The sequence below is a fragment of the Amblyomma americanum genome, chromosome 5 (genome assembly GCF_052857255.1).
Source record: "Amblyomma americanum isolate KBUSLIRL-KWMA chromosome 5, ASM5285725v1, whole genome shotgun sequence".
NCBI lineage: Eukaryota > Metazoa > Arthropoda > Arachnida > Ixodida > Ixodidae > Amblyomma > Amblyomma americanum.
Window position 1 is genome coordinate 182380668 of NC_135501.1, and position 25193 is coordinate 182405860.

Sequence of the window (25193 nt, forward strand, 5' to 3'; positions counted from 1 at the left end):
CGGAATTAAAAGGCTTATTGGCCACGGCCACGGTAGCTGCCCGACTCCAGAACGAATCTAACCAATGGCCACCTCTCACCTTAATTGTGTACACAGGTGAGAACGACGGAGCTTGTTGCGAGCATGAAAAAGCCGCCGGGAAGGGCTCGCCAACTTTGACGCGTGATTGTGGGTCGTCTGCTGCGTGTAGAAGAGTATTATTTGGCTCTGGTTTTCATGGCAACAAAATGCAATGATTGAGTGAGTTAATGTGCTCTCCTCAGAAGGTGTTTCAGAGCCACTTTAAAATAATATATATATATATATATATATATATATATATATATATATATATATATATATATATATATATATATATATATATATATATATGCAGTATAGAAAGATAAACGTATTTGGTTGCTAGAGGCAAAAATTCAAAGTTGAAAACGCTTCATTTAGCCATAGATTTATTTTGAGTCGACGTTTCGGACAGAGCCTGTCCTTTCTCAAGACTGTATCTTTTCTAGCATTCTTTGCCTCCGTTTGTTTCTTTTGTTCATGTGTCGTACATGTGTGCCAGTGCCAACTCCTTAAGAAGAGGAAGAAGACCCCTGTAACATATATATATATATATATATAGCCAGAAGAATACCTTTACATCACAGCCCAGCATAGCAGCACAGTTTGCTTGGAAAGCTCCCCCACCCCCATCAACACAAACCCCATTCTATCAACCTTCTAAGAAAATGAACCCAGCAGGGAGTGGCAGAGGTTTGGATGGGCAGATGAGATTAGGAGGTTCAGGAGGACAGAGTGGCCACAGCTGGCATAGTAGACTGCTAATTGGAGGCTAATGGGATAAAGGGCTTTGTCCTGCAGTGGATGTAAGTGGGCTGGCGACAATTCCGTGCTTCAAATTCAGATACTGGTGCGATTCGTTCAGTCAAAGTCCGGAAGCTCTCTCCCTATTTCTTCTTGTTGTCGCCTCTTTCGAAGTTCAGCAAGTTCCTGAAGCAGAATAAAAAAAAAAACAGCAGAGGGCGAGGATGTCATGTCAATTATAAGCCACCAGAAAGTGAATGCATCAGCAATATATGTATGTGCTGCACAACATCTAATAGCATCTAGTATATTCAAAACTATGAACAACTGGATAAGTTGGCACTCATTCATGACATGCTCGCAGTGCAATACAAACAAGGTTAAAAGAAAGTAGACAACACAACTGCAGACTCAGTTAATTTTTCCTTTTTTTTTTTCTAGTAAGGAAATGCATGTCAGCAGAAGAAATGCCCATGAGGAATTCACAGAATAGTTTTCTTCTATCTGTAAGCGTACTGATAAAAAAAACAACTGATAGTCACTGCACTAGTGTTGGCTGATTCTCTGCATCCTTGTTTATTTCACACACTGAGCGCTACATCATGAATCTAAAAGTGACATTGACACCAAGAGCACATTAAAATTTCTCACAGTGAGTGCTGCATCATGAGTCTTAACAGTGGCACTGACAGCAAGAGCACATACTTAAAACAACACAAAGAAAAAACTAGAGGCAAGAGCAAGAGATGCACACAGTATCATAAGAAAGACATGGTATCCCCTGCACACAAGGCAATTAGACAGCAAAACACCAATGTGAATTTGTTTCTGTTAAGGTGATATTTACAGTTCACATTAATTCTGATAATAATCCACAGGTATTCAGCATCCTTAAGCTTAGCTTTTATAGGAAAAAGCAGCGAAATAACTAAACTGGTGCTATAAATTAATTATTTTTTTGCTTTCCTGTGAATAAACCAGGCTCATGATGATGTCAGGCATACTAGTGTTTAGTACATAAACGGAGCAGGTAGTCATTGCAACCAGGAAAGCATGAGGAATTTTTTACATCCCTTTTCTTTCAAACAAGAGAATAATTGAGTATAAATCATCCAGTATAAATCATAGTACAACTAGTATAAATCATCTGAGAGAAAGTAGAAACAAACAACATCCACCCATGATCCCACCCATGATCATGAGCCCATGATCTTGGCATCCTGTGTGTGGTGCTCTACCATGTGAGCTACGACAGTTGCTCTCTATTATTATTTCCGGTAATTCCAAAGTAAGCTACACAGCTAGTCTACAGACCTGTTGTTTACAGTTCCCCGTGACAGAATGCAAGAAGAAATCTTGGACAAGATCAACAGTGAAATTTGTACATATTGACTAATGCAAACTGTTGCATTGCTACGAGAGCACAATTAAAGCAGCTTAGTATGAGAAGACGCCCTTCCAGTGTTGCAACAGCAATGGTGAACTGTGGGCTGCCTTGCATGCAACCATGTAATGCAGCACATTTTTCTCCAAGCATAGTGACAGTTTTTTTACAAGCAAACAAAAATTCAGAGCAATCTGCAAGACACTGAGTGAATGTTCTCCTACATGGTAAAAGGGTAGTACTAACCTAAAAGGGCTAGTTTAAAAAGGCACAGGAACCAAATGGCAGACTGCAGGTTTTCTGTATGATTTATAAAAATATTTCTCCTCCAGACTGCTTAACTGGCACCAACATGCAATGCCCTCCACATTTAGGCCTGTCTCATTTTGCATCAATTTAATAAAAGTGCGCATACTACTCTCTTAACCTGGTATTTTAGGCATTTCTGTTAAAGTGAACTTCTGACATGGTGAGCAGACTTAGAAGATTTAATTAAGCTCGTATTAAAGAAAGTCTACTGCGCAGGTGAAAGCCCACACGTTGGCCTTTTTTCATTAGATGTCAGCAACTCTGCCTAATACCTTATATCGCATAATCTTACCATATAAAGGAAGTGAAATGTGGAAGTTAATTTTCCTCTTAAGTTAATTTAGCTGGCCTGCCATGTGTGATACACCGTGTGCAACATATAATGCTTTGCAGTGTTATCAAGAAAAAAAAAAAGAAATTGGGGTCTTAAGCACAATTGGGTTATTCTAGCTAAAAGGGGCTGAACACAACAAAGATGTGTCCAATGTAAAAAAAAACCCTTTATCATTATGCACGGTCCTGTATGCATATTTTTTTTTTCTTTCACAGCAATATAAACCACTTTAATATGGAAAAGGTGTATGCATTAAACTCACTGTCAGCTGTCTCCTGATGATGAGAAACAGCTAGGGCCACACATGGCGCGATCGGGGTCCGACATAAGGAAACTTTTTTCCACATTGCAAATTCATTGCATGGCTCTTACTTTATGTAGTTCCATCTTGAATTATTGCACAATATATCTGTGCAAATCACAAGTGCACTAAAATGACTCACAAAGGGCGGATGAAATAATATGGGCCTAGCTAGTCGTTTGTTCTGTTCCTTATTGTATCAGCAATTAAAACTTAAGCACCCACTTTAAAAGCATCAGAAGTGCTAGACCACATGTGATCTCTTACCTGAGGTTTGGGCTTTGTCAACAATACCGACTGTTGCGTAAATCAGAGAAATTAAAAAAAAAAATTTCTCGGTCTAATCACACATTTATTCGGGCTCAACTTTTACACAGATTGCATTTTATGGTCAGTTTTGATTTGTACTACATTTAGGTGGGGTACTTGCCTGATTCGGTCAGAATTAATCGAAAATCTCCATCGTTTGCAGTAACGGCGGACCGAAACGGCAAGCTTTCGCAGCAGTTGTACCAGTAGCACCATCTGTGCTCGCCGAAGGAACAAGCACTCTACCACTGAGGCTGCGGTGAAACGCAATGGGGAGAAAGCGGCTGCGCAGTTGGTTTGAAAGTGCTTTCTCGGCTATTTTATCAAAATTGGGCGCAGAAAACGCCGTTGCATGCAACTGCCCCCCTCCTCGCACCTTGCGTTTCTCCTATGAGTTTCTCCGCAGCCTCCCTGCGCGGTAGAGTGCTCGTTCGACTGGAGGGCGCATGATGGCGCTACCGACATCATTACAGCGAAAGCTCGCAGGTTTGGTTCACCATCGCCCCAGATGATGAAGATTTCCGATTAATTTTAACCGGATCAGGCAAGTACTCCACCCAAACGTAACATTTTGAGCGCTAACGAGCGGGCGGTTAGGCCAAGGGAATTTTTCGATTTTCTCTGATTTACGCAACTGTCGGTATACAAGAGGTAGAATTTCTATGAATGCAGTTTCCGTAACTTTTTGCAAATTTTCTACAAATGCACCACTCCCTTTTTCATCACAATGCATGGATGGACAGAATGAGACGTTTTTATAGAATACCCAAACTCGCTAGGCATACAGTAGGCTTTTATTTTAAAGTTGACCTACAGGTGCTCCAAAAAGAGTGCCTCACAAACTTACAGCCTCCTTCTGGGCCTTCATGAGATCAATGTCTTTTTCCTTGAACTTTGGGTCACGGCCAGGGTCTTCTGGAATGGTCATTTTCTGCTCCTGAGGAGACCAGCAATAAGAAAGACAAACTCAATAGGTGCAGTTTTTTTTTTTTTGCCTCACCTCCACCGTATTACACGTCAGTTGAACTCCAATCTAACAATTTCTAAGCTAGCAACAACTGGAATAAACCAAGAGTACATGAAAATACCCGGCAATACCAAGCAGTCTTATTAGTCTATTAAATGAAGAAATTTGTGAAATCAGGTTTCACCTAATCAAGGTTTGGATCCTTTAAGCACTCAGTTAATAAATAGCTTCAAGTGCAGCAGACCTTTGAACCTGCACTGAGAACTATTGACCAGTAGCCCGCAATGACATCAATACCTTCTCCCAGCGAGATATTTATATGAATGCAGCAAGGTTGTGTACTCGTCAAATGTGATGCAGCCCAATTACAGCCAACAGCATACTTGGCTGTGGTCACTGTTGATATCATGACTGCATTAAGTGCTTGAATGTTCATGCAAGGAACCTCGGTCATATGTGAAAGTGTACATGTAACTGCGCTAAATTAACTACAAGCTAAACACAAAGGTATTGATTAAGAGAGAAGATGTTAACCTGACTAACAGTTACTCAAATCCGGTGACAGGGCAGTTATCCTTACCACTTGTGGAAAGATCTCTGTAAACGCTTTCTTCACGACCGCGTAGACACTGCAAATAATGGAACGAAACACCCATAAAGTTATGCAAGTTTCTACAGAAACAAAAAAATATACAGTTAAAGATGCATATCATATTTACCGGCCCCATGCAATAAATGGAGACCCCCATATTTTTATTAAACTTATTAAACTTGTTGTAGAAAAAAAGTGCTTTCAAAATGCAATGAAGTACAGGATATACTTTTCAATATAATTTTTAGTACAACTGCGCTCTGTAGTGACAACAGCTGTCCTTCCGCTGTTAACAACAGAAACACAAGATATAGCACTGTTCGTTGTCCACATACAGACAGAGGAAATGTAGTTACTCGAGGAGAACTATAGTCAGATACAAGGTTAGTCTGCAGTGAAGCTCTGCCCACATTCAGGACTGCTGCACGGAATTCCTCCACGACAACAAAGTAGTCCGTTGTTAAAACTTTTCTTTTTACCTAAACAAGAAGCTAATCATGAGAAAAAAAAATCACAAGCTCTAGAATTTTAAGACATGGCTTGTTTAATATAGTGAAACATTAAATTCTGACTTTGTTTAGAATTGTGATTAGCCAGAAGAGTAATACAGCACGCCAGGGAACATGGCACAGTGTTAGCAACTGCTGTTTTTTTAAGTTGCATCTTACTACAGATGGAAATTACACCAAATATAGACTAGCATTATGTTTTTTTTTTTTGACAAACTAAAAACCCAAATGATAAAGGACTTTGGAGATGTCTGAAAAATGCTAATGAGACCAGTTGGAACAGTACGCAAACAAATCAGCTTTAATGTGGGTCCCAATCATGCGTTTAAACATTTCAAAGGTGCATTTTTCAGCTAGGACAGCAAAATGGCTGCTCATTTCCATGAGAAAGCTGAATGCAATGACAGCGACAGTGGGTTCTAGTTAATTTGACCTACTGTCCGGTTTATTCGAACCAATGCCTCCTTGATTTCAGCACCATCCAGATCAGCTGGTTTCCGCACATCAAGCCCCCTCTCATAACTCTTTCTCCTGCTCTCCCATTCGCTAGCCTTGGGGCCTGCTTAACAGTCCAGTGAGAAGGAGACGTACCGCAAGAATATATGGTTGAATAATTTTTTCGCTTCTTCTTCCTGAGGTAGCGCTTTATACAGCAGCATGTGGAAGTCACACCAGGAGATAGCACTATGGCATAAGCCACCGCTTCCTTTAAGTGGTGTACCAACTTGTGACAAGTAAAAGAACGAAACGAGCGATGCAACTGGCATCAAAACAGAAAAGGCGTTATTCAAACTAATGCTTTGGTGCTGTCAGCACCAAGCATATTAAAAAGGCTTTCCTTAACTTGAACTTCACATAATTCAGACAAATTTCCAGCCCTGCTCCCTTCAAATTCAAATTATTAAGAGTCAGCTGCATATGCCAAGAATATAAGCTGATCTTCTCCAAAGTGCGGGATCTTGTCGTTCACTCATTACAACAATCTTCTTGACCTCACATGAAATATGCTGAGAAATTTGTGAAAGTCATCAAACAAGAAACATGGTGGACAAGCAACGGCTAGTGTAACACATTAGGACATGCACAGTGAAGCTGTCTACCTTCTAATATGAGAATGTAGGCCATTCTAATGTCAATGAAATTTTTCATCTTTATTTCTAAGACAATCTTAGTAGAAAAAGACATGCCACGTTTCATTGTTAGTGAGAATGGGAACTACAGAAAGCATTACTCTATTTGTGGTACAGCACAAAACTAAATATTGCCGAATCGATGAAAATGACAGCGAGCTTATGAAATTTTGTGCAAGAGAGCTCAACATAGATTGCGGCCACTAACATAATTTACAACAAAGATTGAAGCTAGAAAGCATCAGAGGAGCACGTTTCACTACTTGGTGGCCTTTCACAACCAAAGAGGATACAGGCATAAAAATTTTCAAATGAAGAAAAGGACGCATGTAACAGTAAGCACTCGGTCTCGGCTTCTGTGTTATGCCCTCTTTCTGTCTGTTCAGACACAACAATCTTTTCCTAGCGCTTTGGAGGTCATGTCACGAGTGCATGTAAGCTGTCGAGGCTCTCTGTTCAGACTCATGATAAGTTCACATCAAGATATTGCGAGTGAGGACTACAATGTAAAGCCACAACGAAAAGGCACTCACTTGGAGACTTGCGTCACACTGGCTGGCGTAGACCCATCTACAGGCAATAAAACAAAACAAAAAAGACAAGTATTCGAAAAGAATGGTCAATGAAGACATGCATGATAATTCAGGCTCCTGTGCCCCAAAAGCGTGACAGATTACTCAGATGCACAACACCACCCTACAAAAACGAAGAATCTCCAAGTTTTAGGGCAAACTTCAGTTTTAGGGCAAAATTCAAAGTAAGCAAGCTTTTGCTGAGCAAAACACTGCCATTACAAGTACCTCCATGTCAAGCCATGTCAAGTGTTGAGTCCTGTCACTTGGGCTTGTGCATTGCTACTCCTCTTTCTGTGCATCTGTCAGTTACAAAATATTCTCAGATGAAAAGATAAAAAAGTTAAGAATTTGAGAATTTGTTTTTGTTTCTTGTTCATAACAATTGGTTTAGCTAACAGCATCATTTTTCCACCAGTGAAATGCAATGTGTGCAGCTCCATGTGAAAGGCTCACCGATTTTCTCGAAGGAGTCCTCTCCGAATGTAATATGCAGAGGCTTGTTGTAATCTGTGTGTGATGCCCTTCTGGAAGAAAAAAAAAATTAACAGCTTAAAGAAACACAGCCAGCTCTCCGAGTTGTTCGCACTACCCTAAGAATAAAATGTATGCTTCAATATGCATTTTTCTGTCTTACAACTTTATCTTGCATACTTTATTATGGTAAGCGTCGTTCATTCACAGCCATATGGTACAATGAATTTCTACACAAAACTGGCCACTGCCTTAGCAGTTTAGCTGTCGCAACTGTTCATACTTTTTTACCTCAGCTAAAAAATAATTTAAAAACAGTTTCTCTAAGAGAAAAACACAGCTGCATAAAGCAAGCTGGGGTATATTACACTTGCAAAATTGGCTTCTTTGCTAAGAAAGCAGCCTAAGGACAGGGTACACTTATAGTCTGAAGACTGTCTGATGTACCAGCAGTCACCAATCACTGAGTTGGTTCAGCATGACTCCAACTAGTTCTGATCATGTTTACCTCAAATCAGACCAGAAATAAAATCAGATCCTTCCCTTGGATGTAGAATTCAACTTTTGGATGACCTGAAAAACACACCAGGATATGTATGCACTAGCATAAAATTCTCAGATCCATCCTTTTAGCCGCCGCGGTGGCTCAGTGGTTACGGCGCTCGGCTGCTGACCCGAAAGACGCGGGTTCGATCCCGGCCGCGGCGGTCGAATTTCGATGGAGGCGAAATTCTAGAGGCCTGTGTACTGTGCGATGTCAGTGCACGTTAAAGAACCCCAGGTGGTCGAAATTTCCGGAGCCCTCCACTACGGCGTCCCTCATAGCCTGAGTCGCTTTGGGACGTTAAACCCCAATAAACCAAACCAATCAGATCCATCCACCCTTTTCAACTTGTGTTAGTTGTACCCTTTAATTCCATGTTCTTCCATTTTTCCATGCTCTGCAACCACTTTAAAGACAATATAATACCATCAATACAATAAAATAGCACCTAAGTACAATAACATTACCATACAGTACCCAGATATCATGAAAACACTTATCTTAACAAGGAGCAGTGTTTAAATTTTTCTATTTCATAACCTTTGCAGCTATTGTGCACTCTGTATAGCCACTAAGCAGAGCATGCCATAATCCCTGCTTCCTGGTGCACAGATATATAGTGCATGCATAGAAAACAGGGACTACTTTTAAATTTGTCCTTCATTTTATATCCCTAGCAGCTGATGGCATATTCTGCAGAGTCACAAGAAGAGTATGTCATAGTCGTCTCCTGGTCCTATAGGAACATCACATCAAAGCCTTTCATCATTTGATCAGACTTGCATTACAAAAATGCTCTTTCTTGCATGAGACAAAAGCTATCAAATCCAGAAACACACTTACACAGGGCCTGCCCCGGAGCCAAACGCCAGGTATGCCAGGCTCGTCTTCAACTTGGAGATGAGTGACTCGCTTTTGGAGCTCGCAAAAAGCAGGGACGCCCCGTTGGCATGAGCAACATGGCGAAGGTAGCGGCAGGTCACCTTCCGCTTCTCAGGTTCGTAGTTCTGCAACGATGATCGTGAAGAGCACATGCATACAATCGTGGAAAGGGCATGTTAAAGGTTCAAGGATCGTTTATTACATGTTTATGGTACAAGGTTAGAGAAAAACATTGGCAGCATATTAAGGTAACTAAATATGCACTGGACAACTAATAATTTAGAGGCTGGCCTGTTTGTATTTACCTTTGCATTTGCCCAAGTTTAATACTCCAAACATGCACCAAGTACCCAAAAAATTGGAGGACGCTTAAGCTCCGCCTTTAAGAGTGGAATGCGACAGCGTGTTGCAGTACTGCCAGGGAGTCCACGGAACACCATCACCCGTTCGGCACGACGCCTTGCCCGTTAAACAAATCGCTCTGCTACGTACGGTGAAACGGACGCGCGGAGTGGCAAACCTTGTAGAAGCGCTGCCAGGTGCCTTGCCGAAACACGCAGGACTCAAGTTGCAGTCGTAGTTCGTCGGCACATCGTTCTCGACAAACCCGATGCCACAAACACCAGCATAGCTTCTGCGCTGAACAAACGGGCAGTAAGCCGCGAGCTTCATGGTGAACGCGCTTTGGGTGTGCGCTGCGTTGTTCGCCGCTCACCGCATGATTCGCCGCTCACCGCGTGATTCCTGCATAACCGCACGGCTCCACTGCGCCCGAACGAGACAAGCGGGAGTCGCTGCCGTCACGCACTATCTGTTGGGGCAGTGGCGTACATTGTGAGGAGGAGGAGGAGCGAGAAGGAGGAGGGCGATTTTTCGCTCACGGCCAACGGCGCCGACGACACTGGCTTTTCTGCAACACGGGCCCTTAACGCTGTCGTGTTAAAAATGAGTTTTATCAGTAAGCGCAGCTTTTAACACGAACCCAACTGAAACAAATCTTTGTTAAATAGGAGGCACCTTGCCATCCTCTCCACGGTTTTTTTTTTTTGCACATTTTGCATAGAACATCCGAAACTAAATGACCTACTAAAAGATGCACCATCATGTTGTACCAAGAAAAAAAAGAACAGCAGAAAACACTAGTAGAAACTAAAATGCAGCCCGACCCTACACAAGCTGGCATCGTGATTAGGTGATGAGTATGGGTTCCCCTCCTTTCCATGATAAGTTTCCACCACCTCAAAACCTGCTCTCACTGTGGACTATGTCTTCACAATGTGGCTATCACAACAGAGTGGCTCATGCTATGTATAAGAATGCTGTTGGGAATTAAAATGTAATGCACATCAAGTTATTTTCAAATGACAGCAGATGATGTAAGCATCAACTACATGAATTGCCAGCAAACCTTTCCCAGTGCCAAAACAGCCAAGTAATGCAATGTGCACACATTGTGTTGCCGTTGAGCTCAGATTACTGAAAATGAACTGTGCACAGAAAAAAAAAGGATGAAAAATATTGTTCTAAATCTTGCGTATACCTGCTCACCGAGCGTTAGCCACTGAAAATGTAGCGAAGTTAATATGCTAATTTGCTAACCTTGCCAATTCATTTCTGGTGATAAGACTCATCCTAATACAACAACTAGACAGATACTTCACAGATACTACATGGACACTACACAGATGCTATAAATAGAAAGTACCAGTGAGCTAACCTGTTATTTACTTTTCGTCACCCAAAACTTTCCTGTTTCCCCGTTTGCCTATTCAATATCTCATCAAGAGATTCAGTTGGGAGTGATATATCATGCTACCGTGAAATAATGTAAGTTAACTTGTTAATTGGAGCCTCTTGTCTATTCAAAGTTATGCTTTGGGCCTATTAGTGTCAACCGCATTAAAAAGGCAGCCACTAATCCCAACTCCACATCATTCAAACATATTGTCACTTCCACTTCCTCTGAGGAGGAAAGAGGAAGTGGAAGTGACAGCGATCTGGAGCTGTGGTCAAGACGTTCATCGAAGTCCACCGCTGTCTCTTGTGACCAGTGATCTCTCGCATTCACGCGTGACAATATGTTCAGTCCCCTTTGAGTTTGAACTGGTCAAGGGTCAACTGCACCATGTTCCTTTATCTTGAAGTAAAGCACTAGTATGTGTTCTGCACAAAAAGTGCACATGCACACACAAACCTGGAAGATGTCGTACTTGGAGCCCACAATCAACAGTGGAACCGGAAATGGCGTCACCACTTTCTTATCCTGCAAGTAAGAAAGCCGAGTCAGATGAGAAGGCTTGATTCATTATTATCAAACAGCGATTACTTTAGAGCGCTTGTCTATGCTGCAGCCAACTGACCAACTGTCAGATGCCAGTCACCAGTACAGGCAGCCAACTGACCAACTGTCAGATGCCAGTCACCAGTACAGGATACTGGAGCAGGATACTGATCGTTTTTTTTTTTTTTTAGGCTAGCTGTATTAGCACGTCATCCCGTCCATATGCCCCATTCTGCAGCAAAAAACTGACAACTACACACATGTGTACAAAGCTGCCGGCTCGGTGGCACAGCCACTCCACCCTGGACTCCACCCCTCAGTGAAGCCCGATGTGGGAAACTGAAATCGAACCGAAATCAAATCAGAGGCCCTAACGCAGACTGTGATGCTGAGCACATTTCTCCTCAGCCACGAATCCACCCAATCGTTCACAGGACCCTGCGGCTATTTGTGTTTGGTCAGCGGCGATTCAGTGGCAGCAATACTCCTGCATGATGTCATCACTGTACTATATAGTCATTTCACAAACCACCTGGTCACTCACTCAGCTTCCTGAGAGTAAGCGGCTGTTATACTTTTTTTTTAATCATCAGAGAATCGGCAACAGGTAAGTATAGCCATGCCTGCTGCTGCTGCATTGTTCTTGGGTTTTTTATGCAGAAAATTTTTTGTACACAGAGGATTGTTAAGTTAGGCCTAAGGTGCTATGTTGTCATGGGGTCTTTTGTAAATATAGTGACATAAACAAGAAAGTGGTTAAAAGCAGCAACTACAAGCATAGAGAAGCAAGAGGAGGACCTAAATGTGAATATCATGATAGCTGACAGTTCTCAACATGTAAACCCCGATGTGGAATAAAAAACTTGCACACAGTCAGGATGTGAACTGGGCATAAAGAAATTTAAAATACGAAAAGAGAAACTGTTTATTAAACAAGCTAGCAAAGTTGCATACCCAAAGCAAAGTTGGGTACCCAGTGCCGCCGGGTACCTAATGGTGATACAATAAGTACAAGCTTTCCCCTGGTCTGGTGCTCAGCTTATTTAGGGTGAAATGCTTGGAAAATGGGTCGTTGACCCCACCTTGAGAAGTCAAAAAATATCTTATGTCATGGCGCTCTTTGGCCATAGATGCCCTTGCGCCATAAAAATTCATCATCATCATCTAAATTTGATGACTAATTTAGTGCAGTGATAAAACAATAACCAATCTCAGACAATTGCAGAGATAACTCAGCCATGCATAGTGATTAGATAATGGCAAATGGAAAGGTCAACAATGGCACATCCAAAAATGATCGTTTGAAAGATCAGAGACTGAACGACAAAACAGAGCTAGCAACATGGTGCTATCAACATGCCACTATTGAAATGCGATCAACATGCTTTCTTCTCTTTTTTGACTCTAAGTTTTAGGTGGGTACTATGCTGCGCACAGAGAAGCAGAATTAAGTAAAGTGCACTGATTTGATCAGTGCATACCTTGGGCACTTATTGAAGGAGTATAGACACCTAACTTTGGTGGCATGTTTTCTTCTCTACAATGATGCAGATGACACTACTACGCATGAATCATCATGTGATATTCGCCATGACTGCTAAATAATTTATAAGCGAATTTTTTCTCTCGTGTTGCTTCGGTTTCGGTTTCAACAGCCGAATGATGGCTGCGAAGTCAAAGAGTGCTTTTGTGTCACATCAGGCATGAAAAAATGTCCATATAATCGCAGCTTTATCGTTTTAATTTACTGCAGTGCTGAGGCCAGTCTTCCTAAAGAACCGGAATGACAATGAATGTGGAAGCAGCAATGACATGGTCGTTTTTCATGTCTCACGTGACCTGTAAGTACACGTTGACGTCACAGTGCTCATTCGGCTGTTGGAACCGAAACTGAAACAGCACGTGCAAGAAATGCGATTATAAATTATATAGTGGTCGTAGGAGAATACCAGGTGGTAATCCATGTATAATAATGCCTTACGCATCATTACAAACAAGAAAACATGCGCCCAAAATTTAGGTGTCTATACTCCTTTAACTGTTTCAGAGGACTTCTTGTTGGGCAAGTTGATATTTGAACATTGTACTTTTTAGGCGCCAAAACCACACACACACAAGAGAAGAAAAAAGAAAGCAAAAACAAAAAGAAACAGGCTGTGGAACCAAGCACGGGCGACAATTCATGAGGTGTACCGAAGGGGTAGTATACGAAATTCCCCTCTCGTGCGGTCGTTCCTATATAGGACAAACCGGGCGCTGTGTCAATGAGCGAATCAGGGAACATGAAAGAAACGGGGAACAAAATAAAGAGGGCCCAAATTTACCAAAACATATTAGATCCTGCCCTTCGCGCTCTTGTGAGCCATGTTTTTCAACGGTGCGGATTCTGGCCAGGAGTGACAATGTAAAAGCAAGAGAACTTATTGAAGCATTCTATATCAGCAAGAAAGGCAGTTTGTGCGTCAGTGAAACGTCATTATCTTTATACAAGGTGGAAAAACAGTTTTTTGAAAGATGTTTATCGTGTACTACTTGATGTATGAATATGCTCCTTGCGCAGGCACCGGTTGACTGTATATATAGGCATGTATGTGGCTTCCCCAAATTAAACCAGTTGTGAGTGGCACTCTGTCTCGTTTCCTCCTCTTGTGTGTGTGTGGTTTTGGCGCCTAAAAAGTACAATGTCCTTTAACTGTAATCAGGAGTCTCCAAACTAGGCTCCATCAAATCTCTCTCAAAGGTGTGGGTGCACAGACAGTTTGGAGGTGACCAGAGTCACACAGTGGTGCTTCTGCATACAAGCAGAGTCAACATGTGAAGGGATCACCTAATAGTTAAGTAAATGCTACCGCCACCTACACACCTTTTTCTTATCATTGAATAAAAGGCACTCTTAGCACAGGTGCGGGCAGAGCCTATTGAATCCACTCAACACGCTACAACCTAGTCTCTCTCGTCATGTTTCTAACCTGGTATCATCCCGGGAGAAACTCCGTGTTCGAGAATCTCCGTGTTGGAGAAACTCCGTGTCGGAGAAACTCCGCATTGAAGAAACTCCGTGTTGGACATAATCGCGACCACTAGGCTAATGCGGTTGGATAGAGAGCACATAAGAAGCCATCTTCACCAAGCCCTCCTCGCTGTCAATCTCTGTTTATTACAATAAAACTTGAGTAACCACAAAACCTGAGTAACCAAAAGAAAGGACGTCGAGAGCAGCAGAGAGGCTCAGGTGCAATGGAGTAGTGAGGTGAGCTTAGGTTAAGGATGTGTGAAAAGACATGGTGGCTGTGGCCTGCGCAGGGCAGAAAAATCTGAAATTGTTGGAAAAACTACTTTTGTTCAGCAACCAAATGAACCTGATTAACAGTGCTTTTTGAGGTGCCATATATGTGAGCACCATTTATTGTGGGAGTACTGCAGTGGGATGGGGGAACAAACGAGGAAATTTCTTCGGGCTTTTTCAAAGCCAGTAAGGTCGCTCAAAGGCTTCAGTATTTCAAACCCCCTAACCCAGATGCCTTACAAACTGCACTTTTCAGCTGCGCTTCTGTTAAGTCTACGCAGCTTCCCAGTAAAAGGAGGCCAACTTGAACATCTGTAAACAAAACTATTGGAATGAAGTCGGAACAATCTGATATCTGATCCAAACATGTTCCAATTGGTTCCGAATACGTGTTGAGTAGTTCCAACTGGTCTTTGTATAGACTAGGTTTACCACTGGATCCACTAGTCAAATGAACAGCCTCATAGAAGCGTGTGCCCTTTGCATCTAGTTCTGCAATGACTGAAATCACTCACGGAAGAGAGTTGCTTTCTGGTAAATAACAAAGCCAGAATTTCAAGCTATGTCTTTTCTAAAGCAAACTTGAGAAGCAGAAAAAAAAACATTTTTTTTTTTTAAACAGTTCCCTGACTTAGCTGTGACTGACCCTGAAGATGGATAGAAGGTTTTTGTGGACTGGAAGCCTGGAAAGCACTACTTTACGGAAAACGAAATACCCAGAGCTCATGAACATACAGGGTGCTCCTCAGGCAGCCGAGTTGAGATGGCCTCGTGGACGGCTTCGTTTACGGACGCGTCACTCTTCAGCGCTGCGTCGAGTACACGGTCGATGCGGGACTGCAACGCTTTGAGTAGCGTTTCAAGCAAGATGCACAGGACCTCGGGTGCAGACAGGTCCAGCACGATCACGACCGACAGTGACCTGCATTTTCAACAATGACTGTTGGAATGGCACACCAAAAAGAATATGAATAGGAGTACGATTCTGACCAGTTAGGCACAGTCACAGAAAAGTCTCGCGAGCGTGTGCTCTGTGAACGAAGCGGATAGCTCTATTATTAGCTGTCAGCTGGAGACCACACTTGTGGAGGTGAAAGAATGGGATTAAGACTTTCACCTCCGCTAGTGTGGTCTCCAGCCCAAGGATAATAATATTGCTATCGGATTTGATCACAAAGCAGCACATGGTCCAGAGACTTTTTGCCCTGACTGTACATGGTTGTGTTCATTATAGTCCACGACAAGCATGCTGCATTATGCTTTTATGGTAGATCCTGTATGATGCGATGAAACAGATCAGAAACAGGAAAATCAAATTACCAGCAAGAAAAGTCAGCGGCACACCTCCTTTTTGGCAACTTTCACAACATCAGTCTTTCAGGTACCGACTACTGAGCACAACCATATATAATTTGCAGTAATGACATCAGGCTATTCAAACTCAGTGTGGGCTGGTCCAGAAAATTCAGGGAAGAGCGGGGGGATAATTCTGGGTATGCATGACGCTTTTGTGGCACTGCTCGTTATAAAGATAAAACATCTAAAATGAACAAAATGTGGTGGCGATAGCTTCGCATACTCGTCTGCCAGAAAGGAGACCTAATACAGGCCGCAATATCATGAAATGTCCTTCTTAACAGGGCCTGAACAGAGTCCTCAGCAAATTTTTGGCACTGTATAAAAAATTTGGGGGTGGCAGCCACCACCCTTTGGCGCTGTCACTGATTACTAAACGCACATGAATTAACCACGTTGAAGAAACTAGCCTCCAAAACATACTTTTTTCAACTCACAGTCTCAGTCAGTCACAGGCAGTGTAGCCAATCAGAAATCGTGCCAGTGCCCCTCACCGGAGTGTTTCCACGGTGATGGGTATTTCCAGCAGGTCGGTGGTGAAGGCCCCACCAGCCAGCTCCCATATATGGCAGATGTCTTTGAGCTGCAATTATAGAAGGCAGAACAGCTACTGCAGTGATGCGTTTTTCACTATGCTTGCAACAACTATGCTCAAGACCTACTATGTCCATAACTATGCTTGCAATGCTTGAGTTGCAAGGCAAATGCTCTTCGTGAGTATGAACTGAAAATGGAAAATGAGAATTTAAAAAAAAATGATGAGAAAAAGTAGACATGGGATTTAAGGTCATTCGCAAATTAATTTTATTTCGACAACCGACAGCTAAAATTTAGAAAACTGCAAAAAAGAAAGTCCCAGAAACTTATTTTAGACTAAAAAGTTATTTCCTAACTGACACAGTTTCCTAACTTCACACCTGCAGCAACTACATTTGCCTCGGCCATGAAAAGAAATATTGCAATATACAGGACACATACCACACCGGTTCCACGCGATCTTCGTCCAAACATGTACTCAAGAGCAAGCGAAGGCTTAGGTGCATCTGTCTTGTCGAGAAAGCGGTGCAGGAGAGTTGTCTTTCCCTGGGCCAAATGAAATATCATAATAGAACAGCTGCAACATTCAGTGCACTATAACATGTTGGCAACAGCTGAAACCATGCAGATAATAAGCTAAATGTCACCAGTGAACAGACAGTACACTTTGGAAACTGCTTGTGTGATGTTGTGTCACTATCTTTCCCGATTACTGGTGCAGTTGTCAGCAAAAGTTTACGGGCCACTGCAGCCACGTGCACGAAACAAACTTCTTCCATGTCTAGACATGCGTTCTGGTATTATAGTTGCACTGTGCTTGCCACACACATTTAAACAAATTACAGGTTGTATATTTCAGTTCCGTGCTACATGCCTAAGGTACAAAATAATTTTGTTTGTTCGTGTGCAGGGACCAGGTCGTGTAAAACATTTCCAGGCAGCAGCAAAAGCCAGCTTGCCACCCACAGCAGGTCTCTTCGTAAAAACACCGGGCCAATATGATCGGATTTCAATGCAGAATTACTATTGTGTTTGGTGCCCCTCAGAGCGATTCTTGAACGATGGAAACGTGGCAACAGGCTGTAGACTACAAAGGCAGCACATCTACATACAATTAGTCCATCCAATTGCTTAAGCAACCAATCCATTTTAACCGGTCTTGAGTTGTGCATGCATTAATAGTCTATACTACGACCACTCTGTCAGAGACACTTTACATATCTGTTTGCATCATGACCAGTCTTTTGGCGTGTGCGCTAATTTGAATTGTGGAATATCATATAGGGACAAACTAATGTAGAGCATATGATCTCCTGTTACATGCAATTAAGCATGTTTGTCAGTAAAATAGTAATGGCTGGCACGCTGCCATCTTCACGTCACCTAGCAAGTTTTAATGCTCACTAGCACTCAAGGAAACAAGTTTGCCTATGGGATATAGTGTGCCTCAGTTACGAGTAGTTGTAACAAATGTTAAAAATACTTACACTCTGTTTGTTTCCAACAAGAAGAAGTGTGGTTTCAACATTCTTTAAGACACCTGCAGCATAAGCAACACTATTAACTAGCTTCCAAAGAACCATGTCAGCTTTACTGTGCTCACTAGTTCTATAAAATGGAAAGTACGGTGCTTCTCGGCACATGCTTTTGTATTTGAAACTGTGTAGCTAAATTAATCCCGGCAGACGCAGATTCCTCTTTAGGAATTGTTACCGTTCTTTTCAGCTTCTTTACTCAGTCTAACTGCAACGTCCCAGATCGTCTCTCTGAAATAATAAAAAAACATATATGTAATATACTGTACAGTTGCGTAGTAGAAGATGTATATGAAGTGGTTTTTGACACAATTCGCGCGAGCATACATGCGACAAAAACAATAAAAGACGGCGCAAACGCCGGCGCTCGAGAAAAGCATATCGCCGCAGCGGAGTCAGGTGTACCGCGCGACTTATTAAGGCAATGAAGCGACCGCCTGCGCTACCCCCACCATTAGCTAAAAATAATCATCCGTTTACGCAAGGACGCCAAGTGCACCGACTTACATCGGCATGTCGACGGGATTGATCAGCGAACGTCGCGCTTCCGACACGTGCGGAGAGGGAGCTCAAATGTGTCAACAACCACGCGAAACACACGCATTCGGAACCATTCGGAAACGAAGTCACGCGTCGACGCCGCAACCATGCCGCAACTTCCGCGGTCGCCATGGAGACAAGCACAAAACACGTGCAAGGCGGTATAGACGTCGCCGCTGTTGTAGTAGCTGGCTGAAATCCAAACCACCGTCATGGCGGTCTCCGATGCTGCGGCGTGGACTGTCAAGTTATCCGAGTATCGGGCGCAATACGACCGCGTCCGAAAGCTGGTTGACGTCGAAAGCGCCTCCGACCCACCTAAGGAACCGTACAAGTCCAAGTATGAAGCGAGACGCATCCTCAAAGAGCTGCTGGAAGACCTGGCTAGAGTGGAGTACGACGCACAACCCAAGGACCTGATCCGCGCCGTTGCGAAGTACGAGCTCGGTTTGATCGCCACGGACACGGAGGAAGTATCACTCGGTCAGGAGTACTTCGAGGAATGCCTCAGGATCATCGGCGAGGACAAGTACGAGGAGTCGGAATGTCGCTTGATCGCCGTGAACGCGCTAAATCAGCTGGGCATTGTACACGTCAGCAGGAGAGGAGACGCGACGAAGGCGCTAGAGTACTTGAAGCAAGCCGAGGCCATATACGTCAAGGTGAGCGCTTCGCCCGAGCAGAGTGCTCGGACTGCCAATCTGAAGGATCACTTCTCACCTGACGATGCCGAGAAAGGAGTTGAGTCCGGGAGTAACCCCAACTTCGAGCTGGCGCACGCGCACACGCTGTACTACCTGGCACAGGTGTACGAAAGCCTGGGCGAAAATGCCAAAGCTGCAATGTACTGCCACAGTACGCTGAAAAAGGAATTGACTCTAGAGGAGTTTGACAGCATCGACTGGGCGATAAACGCCGCCACGCTGTCTCAATTTTTCATTGCCAGGGGAGACTTCGAAGCCGGGAGGCACCTCTTGGCGTGTTCGACACACATTCTGAGCGAGTACGAGAAAAAGTTGGACGCCGAAAAACTGACCCCCGAGGAGAAAGAAGACGAAGAGGAGAAACTGAGGCACAGGTCGGCAGATGTGGCCCGCTGTTGGGCCAAATACGGTCTGTTCCTGTTGGTAGCGTCGAGGGAACAGATGACCGATTCCAAGACGCCGAATGGGGACCACAGTGATTTGAGCGCAAATATCAAGCCTCACGTGTTGATCAAATCGCCGGAGGTTAGTCAGATCGAAGAGAGCATTACTGACAAGCTCTTCACAGATTTCGACGGTGCGCGGCCAGTGTTTCTCAAGTCTCAGAAGTGGCTGGAAGACGCTAAGCAGTACTACACCCTCAAAGACCATGCGACCGACTACATCGAGATCACCCAGGAGATGAGCAAGCTGTACAGGGAGCTCACGCACTTCGAACCTGCACCTGACAGGAAAAGTAAGATGCACAAGAGGCGCATTGACATGCTGGAAGAGGTCTTAAAGGAAGTCAACCCGCAATACTACCTCGGTGTCTGCCGCCAAGTCATGTTCGAGCTCGGGGAGGTCTACAGTGAGTTGATGAGTTTGAAACTGGCTGTATTACCTCCAGCGATTAAGCCACAGTCGCCAGCCGTCAAGAAAGTCAACTCCATTATCGACAAGGGCATCCGACACTTCATGTCCTTCCTTGAGACAACCAAAGATGTGGATAGCAAATACCCAGAGACACTTCCGGGAGACCTGGCACGTCCTGTCCTGGTAGCCCACTTCTACATTGGGCGGCTGTACTCAAGCATTGTGGCACAGGAGCCTCGGGAGCAGTTTGAAAACTTCGAAAAGACAAAGGAGCACTACGAGTTTGTGCAGGACTACTGCGAGAGAGTTCCACAGCACGAATCCCTAGTGAAGGAAGAGCTCGAGATTATGGCAGAGCTCTTGAAACTCATCCCGGAGAAGCTTCAACAGATGATGAGCACGACCTTGTACTGACCCTATTTATTGTTTAGCGATGTTAAGTTCGTTTGAGATGTCTTTGAAAGTTTGCTTACTCCTGTAAGCTTTCGTGAAGTTCATGTTCATGCAAGTTTTCTTGCTAGAGGCCTCAGTGATTCCCAATGATATATATGTACTGTGCTAGGACAGTTCATTTTGGAAGCCATGAACTCCCATAAGAGCCTGTGTCCTCCACAGCAGTGACTGATTGTATGGCTGTGTTGCCTGAACTGATCTGTGTGTGTTCTTTTTGTGCATGTGTGTGAGGTGCTCATTGTTATGAAACATAAATGAATTTTTCCACTGTTTTGCTCAGCACTGTTGTATTTCTCAATAGTTTGTCTTTGTGACCTGCGTTTTTCTTGAATTAAATATTGTGCAATTTGATCTCACCGCACATACGTTGTTTCAGTTTTATTTCACCTTGATCTCATCACGCTTTTCGTTCACAGTTGGTGCTACTCAAGCATTGTGTCAGGTACGTGAGAAGCATTTATTTAACAGGTCTTCCATTTACATAAAAAACTGCTTTGTTCTATTTAGTCTTAGACTTTTTAATACAATATACTACTGTTGAGATTAAAATGCAGGAGAAACAGAAAGGTTTACAAAAATTAGCAGCAATGTAAATCTAACAAATAATTCATAAATGGCATTGTGTCCACTGAATATTGGCAGAAATCGGAGGGGCAAATTAATGAAAAGCTGAAAACAAATTGCCACAAGTTTTACTGCACCACGCAAGTTCAGTAGGTCTAAGACTAGTGCAAAATATAGAATCAAGAAGTGGTTGGGGAGCCTGCATTGATGAAAACCTTTAGTGGTAAAGATTTAACAAAACCAATAGTTCTAAATATGGAGAAAAAGCTAATATGTTGAGAGAAGATCAAAGAAACAGGCTGAAGCGATGTCTGATTTGAATTTTGCAGGGAAAAGGCTGCATTTTTTGTGCACTATTTGTGTACTCAAAGCCAGAGAGCAAATGTACATGGTTATAATAAAGGCAAATAATCATGATGAAATTGCAAGTTAGGAGGGGATAGGCATTCCAAGAAACATTTTAAAATAAAACTGAGACTCTCCGAGTTTGATTCTAATGCTTCGCTCACTTCCACTGTTATGTGTTCTATACTGCTGTGACTCTGCTTTGGACATCATTATCTAATCTGCACAAATTGCACTGTTAATATGAAGAGGTCAATATGTTTGGCATTACTATTATTTCATCATCTGTGCATCCCTGAGCAAGGCCCAGCAACCTGGCTTTGCATGGTTTAGCACAAAGGTAGCATAGCTGACCTGCTTGCTATTAGCAAAGTAATGCCTGGAAGCACAGAGCAGAATGCTTATAAATTTTGAGGTTTTTGCATTGCTCACTGGCCCTGCTCCTTAATAATTATCTTTTTCCTTTAAATGATGGCTGACTTTTTGTTATTCGTTTTCGCAGGATTATACTCACTCTTTCGACGGCGAACTTAGTCTTGATGTTAATAGGAGCAGTGCTAATTCCTATGTGCACCATAAGCAGCAGCTTGGTCATTCAGTTGCGATAGCAGGCATAGGCTTGGTTTAACAAGCAGAGCTGATTCGCAAAAGGGCTACAGCCAGCTTCTAGTCTGTCAGGGTACCCGTCTACAGTAAAGCTCTCGAACAAGAAAAACATTTTGCTATGTCACTGCCTTTACTATATCAGTTGATGACGATTTCTTTCTAAGCGCATGATCTGGGAATGGGAACACTTCCCAGATCTGCACTGCATTTATTTAAAAAGAAACAGTGGGCCCAGCCCAGCGGTGTTGCTTGTTAATAGCAGCCCAATTTTACATCAACCATTTGCTCATCATCATCATCATCCTGACTACACCCACTGCAGGGCAAAGGCTTCTCCCATTAACCCTGTCCTTTGCCAGCTGCGCCCACCCTATGCCTGCAAACTTCTTAATCTCATCCAGCCACCTAACCTTCTAGCACCCCCTGCTACACTTGCCTTCTCTTGGAATCCACTCCGTTACCCTTAAGGACCAGCGGTTATCTTGCCTTCGCATTACATGCCCTGCCCAAGCCCATTTCTTCCTATTGATTTCGACTAGGATGTCATTAACACGCATTTGTTCCCTCACCCACTCTGCCCGCTTCCGGTCTCTTAACGTTACACCTATCATTTTTCTTCCCATAGATCGCTGTGTTGTCCTTAACTTGAACCCTTTTTGTTAGCCTCCACATTTCTACCCCAAAGACAAGTACCAGTCAGATACAGCTGTTGTATACTTTTCCCCTGAGGGATATTGTTAAACTGTCAGTCACGATCTCAGAAATCCTGCCACATGTGCTCCACCCTATTCTTATTCTTCTGGTCGCTTCCCTCACATACTCCGGATCAGCTGTCGCTACCTGCCCTAAGTAGATGTATTCCTGTGTACAACTGCGCTTCTTGCCTCGATCAGGCCACTAACTGTCTTTGCAGGCTATTCCCTTACCACAACAGACATCTGCGTTTAAGACTGTAAAATTCCTCCAACATCTTTATGGAAAAATGCCTCAAGTAGCAAGTTGTAGTTACCTCTTGTTGCAAGACAGTTCTTGTGACATGTCAGTACAGTCATGCCTTCATCATTTCTGAAACCTCTTCAAGCAACAACTAGAACGTAGACACAAAGTACCCTAGAGACATTCCTTGCTGAATGTGTGCTGCCTTCTAGAACAAGCAGCTCCTGTTGTATCAGACACCTGCCTTAATCTGGTCACTCTTCGAAAACAGGTAAACAGAAAATGGATGTCATTCCGCAATCATCCACACACTTCTCTTCAACATCCTTCAAGCACATTTTTTTACCTTGCTGACATTGCTTGAAATCCCTGCTAAAAGTTCTGTATATGCGTCAGCTATATGTTCATCTTCTTCCCAAAACAACTAAATATTCACTAACTGGAACACGTTTTTGAAGTATATAGCAACTACAAACCCATCCTATTTGTCTGGCTAGAATATGTGGGTGGCAGTGCATCTTTCATTTCATGCAAAGAGCCGTTTCAGAAAAGCTGCCACCATAACGAAGAAGTTATGTAAATGCAGCAGGCACTGCAGTGTCACAAAGCTCAGACTGTTCAAGCTCACCAACCAAAAATCCCTGCTTTTGAGATTAGTCTTCCCGTAGCCAAAGCAAAATTGCACAGACTCATTTCAGGAAGCACCCCAGACTGTAATTAAGCTATCTTCTTTATATACCTTATATAGCTTTTTTAACTATTATCATGTCTTTAACCTGCATTGCACTTACCTTCTATATATTGTTGTCAGAAACTGTCCTATCAGTTACATTAATTAAAGTTACATTCCTATCATCATATCACTTTCAGTGCAGCTCTCTGAAGCACTACATTATGTACTGGAGCAGCTACTAGCCATGCGACGATCAGTCCAAATGTTTCATTACTTTTATGTGAAGCAGCTGAGTTTCGCACCTGGCCACATGCACTGGATCACAGGCTCCTTAGTGTGAATGTCTGTTTAAAGTGGGTGGCAGGTTATGAAATTCCCTTCAACCAGAGTGCTTGCTAGTGGCCCAAGAAAGGTGTAACGAGAGACCACAGAGAAGGAAACTTTTCCTGCAATGGACCCGATGATGGCAATACTGACGGTATGTTGCCAAAAAGAATACCAGAAACTTCTCACAGCGCTTTCCTACCTTTTCCTAGTCCTTTGCAATGCTACACCACTTTTCATACCACACATGGGAGAAAATGCCATCACTGGTCAGTTTTCCAGCGCTGAAAAAACGAGTGGTTTTCCATGTGTACTGCTAATCCTTAAATCTTTCAGCATGCGAGTTATGCCAAGAGGGAGAGAGGCCATAGACACTAAACACCGCTCATCATTGTTAGCAGCAGCAGCAGCCATTCCACAATGGAACATAGGATGCTTGAAAAGGCCTTCAATTATCCACTTTGAGACAGGATGCCACAGAAAATTTCTCTTGCTTATCACTCCGCCTGGATATCAGCTGTCCCTCAATTACATTTTCCCTCAACAGACATCCAGAACGTTCCTTGATCCATCCTGCAGATAAATTCTTCTTTACTTTTTAAATGCAAGGTCCCCGGAACTGTTTAACTTTGGAACATTCTACTGCGCTGTCCTTTCTTGAGCAATTTATCGAATAAACCTGAACCTGAAAAAGTGACCACCGGTTATGTCCTGTGCATTACATGCCATGCTCGTGCATACCTCCTCTTCTAAACTTCAGCTAAAACATCCACAAATTATGGTCGCTCTCTGAACAGCATTTTTCCATTTCTCAACAAGCATAGCTGCCAAGAAGTCTCAGGCTTTTATAAATAGGTATCACAATAATGACACCCCAGCATAGTAATATCTTTTATACAGGCAAGGAAGAGATGAACAAGATGTTTAGGCAAACAAATATGTGCCTAAACGTATTGCTGGTCTCTTCCCAAACTCTGCAAAAAAGAAGCGTTACTTTGCAGTGTGCGACTACACAGCCAGTATTCAACAGACCACACCTCGATCCCAAGCGATACTCGCCATCCTGGCAGCATATTCCTTGCAAGCA

At 43.1% G+C, this 25193-nt stretch overlaps 2 protein-coding genes across 2 annotated transcripts; one reads left to right on the forward strand and one right to left on the reverse strand.

Annotated features, from left to right (window-relative positions):
- Positions 1-606: 606 nt before the first annotated feature.
- LOC144133118 (cytoplasmic dynein 2 light intermediate chain 1) lies at positions 607-18534 on the reverse strand. Its single transcript, XM_077665977.1, has 13 exons — positions 18434-18534; positions 18285-18337; positions 18059-18111; positions 17013-17117; positions 16529-16617; positions 15414-15600; positions 11306-11374; positions 9073-9236; positions 7668-7738; positions 7173-7209; positions 4989-5037; positions 4289-4378; positions 607-990 (listed from the first exon to the last, which is right to left on the reverse strand). The coding sequence occupies exons 1-13, from the start codon at positions 18484-18486 to the stop codon at positions 922-924; spliced, it is 1089 nt and encodes a 362-aa protein (XP_077522103.1). The 5' UTR covers positions 18487-18534; the 3' UTR covers positions 607-921.
- A 90-nt stretch (positions 18535-18624) lies between these two features.
- LOC144133116 (KIF-binding protein) lies at positions 18625-21019 on the forward strand. Its single transcript, XM_077665976.1, has one exon. The coding sequence runs from the start codon at positions 18859-18861 to the stop codon at positions 20617-20619; it is 1761 nt and encodes a 586-aa protein (XP_077522102.1). The 5' UTR covers positions 18625-18858; the 3' UTR covers positions 20620-21019.
- Positions 21020-25193: the final 4174 nt, after the last annotated feature.

Bases quoted from the DNA above. Each gene is read 5' to 3' on its own strand.
- LOC144133118 (XM_077665977.1), bottom strand. From the start codon at position 18,486: ATGCTTTTCTCGAGCGCCGGCGTTTGCGCCGTCTTTTATTGTTTTTGT. The intron at 18,112-18,284 runs GTAACAATTCCT...CTTATGCTGCAG, and splicing joins TAAAGAAGCTGAAAAGAACG to GTGTCTTAAAGAATGTTGAA. The intron at 991-4,288 runs GTAAGTTTGTGA...ATTCTGCTTCAG, and splicing joins TGAAGGCCCAGAAGGAGGCT to GAACTTGCTGAACTTCGAAA.
- LOC144133116 (XM_077665976.1), top strand. From the start codon at position 18,859: ATGGCGGTCTCCGATGCTGCGGCGTGGACTGTCAAGTTATCCGAGTAT.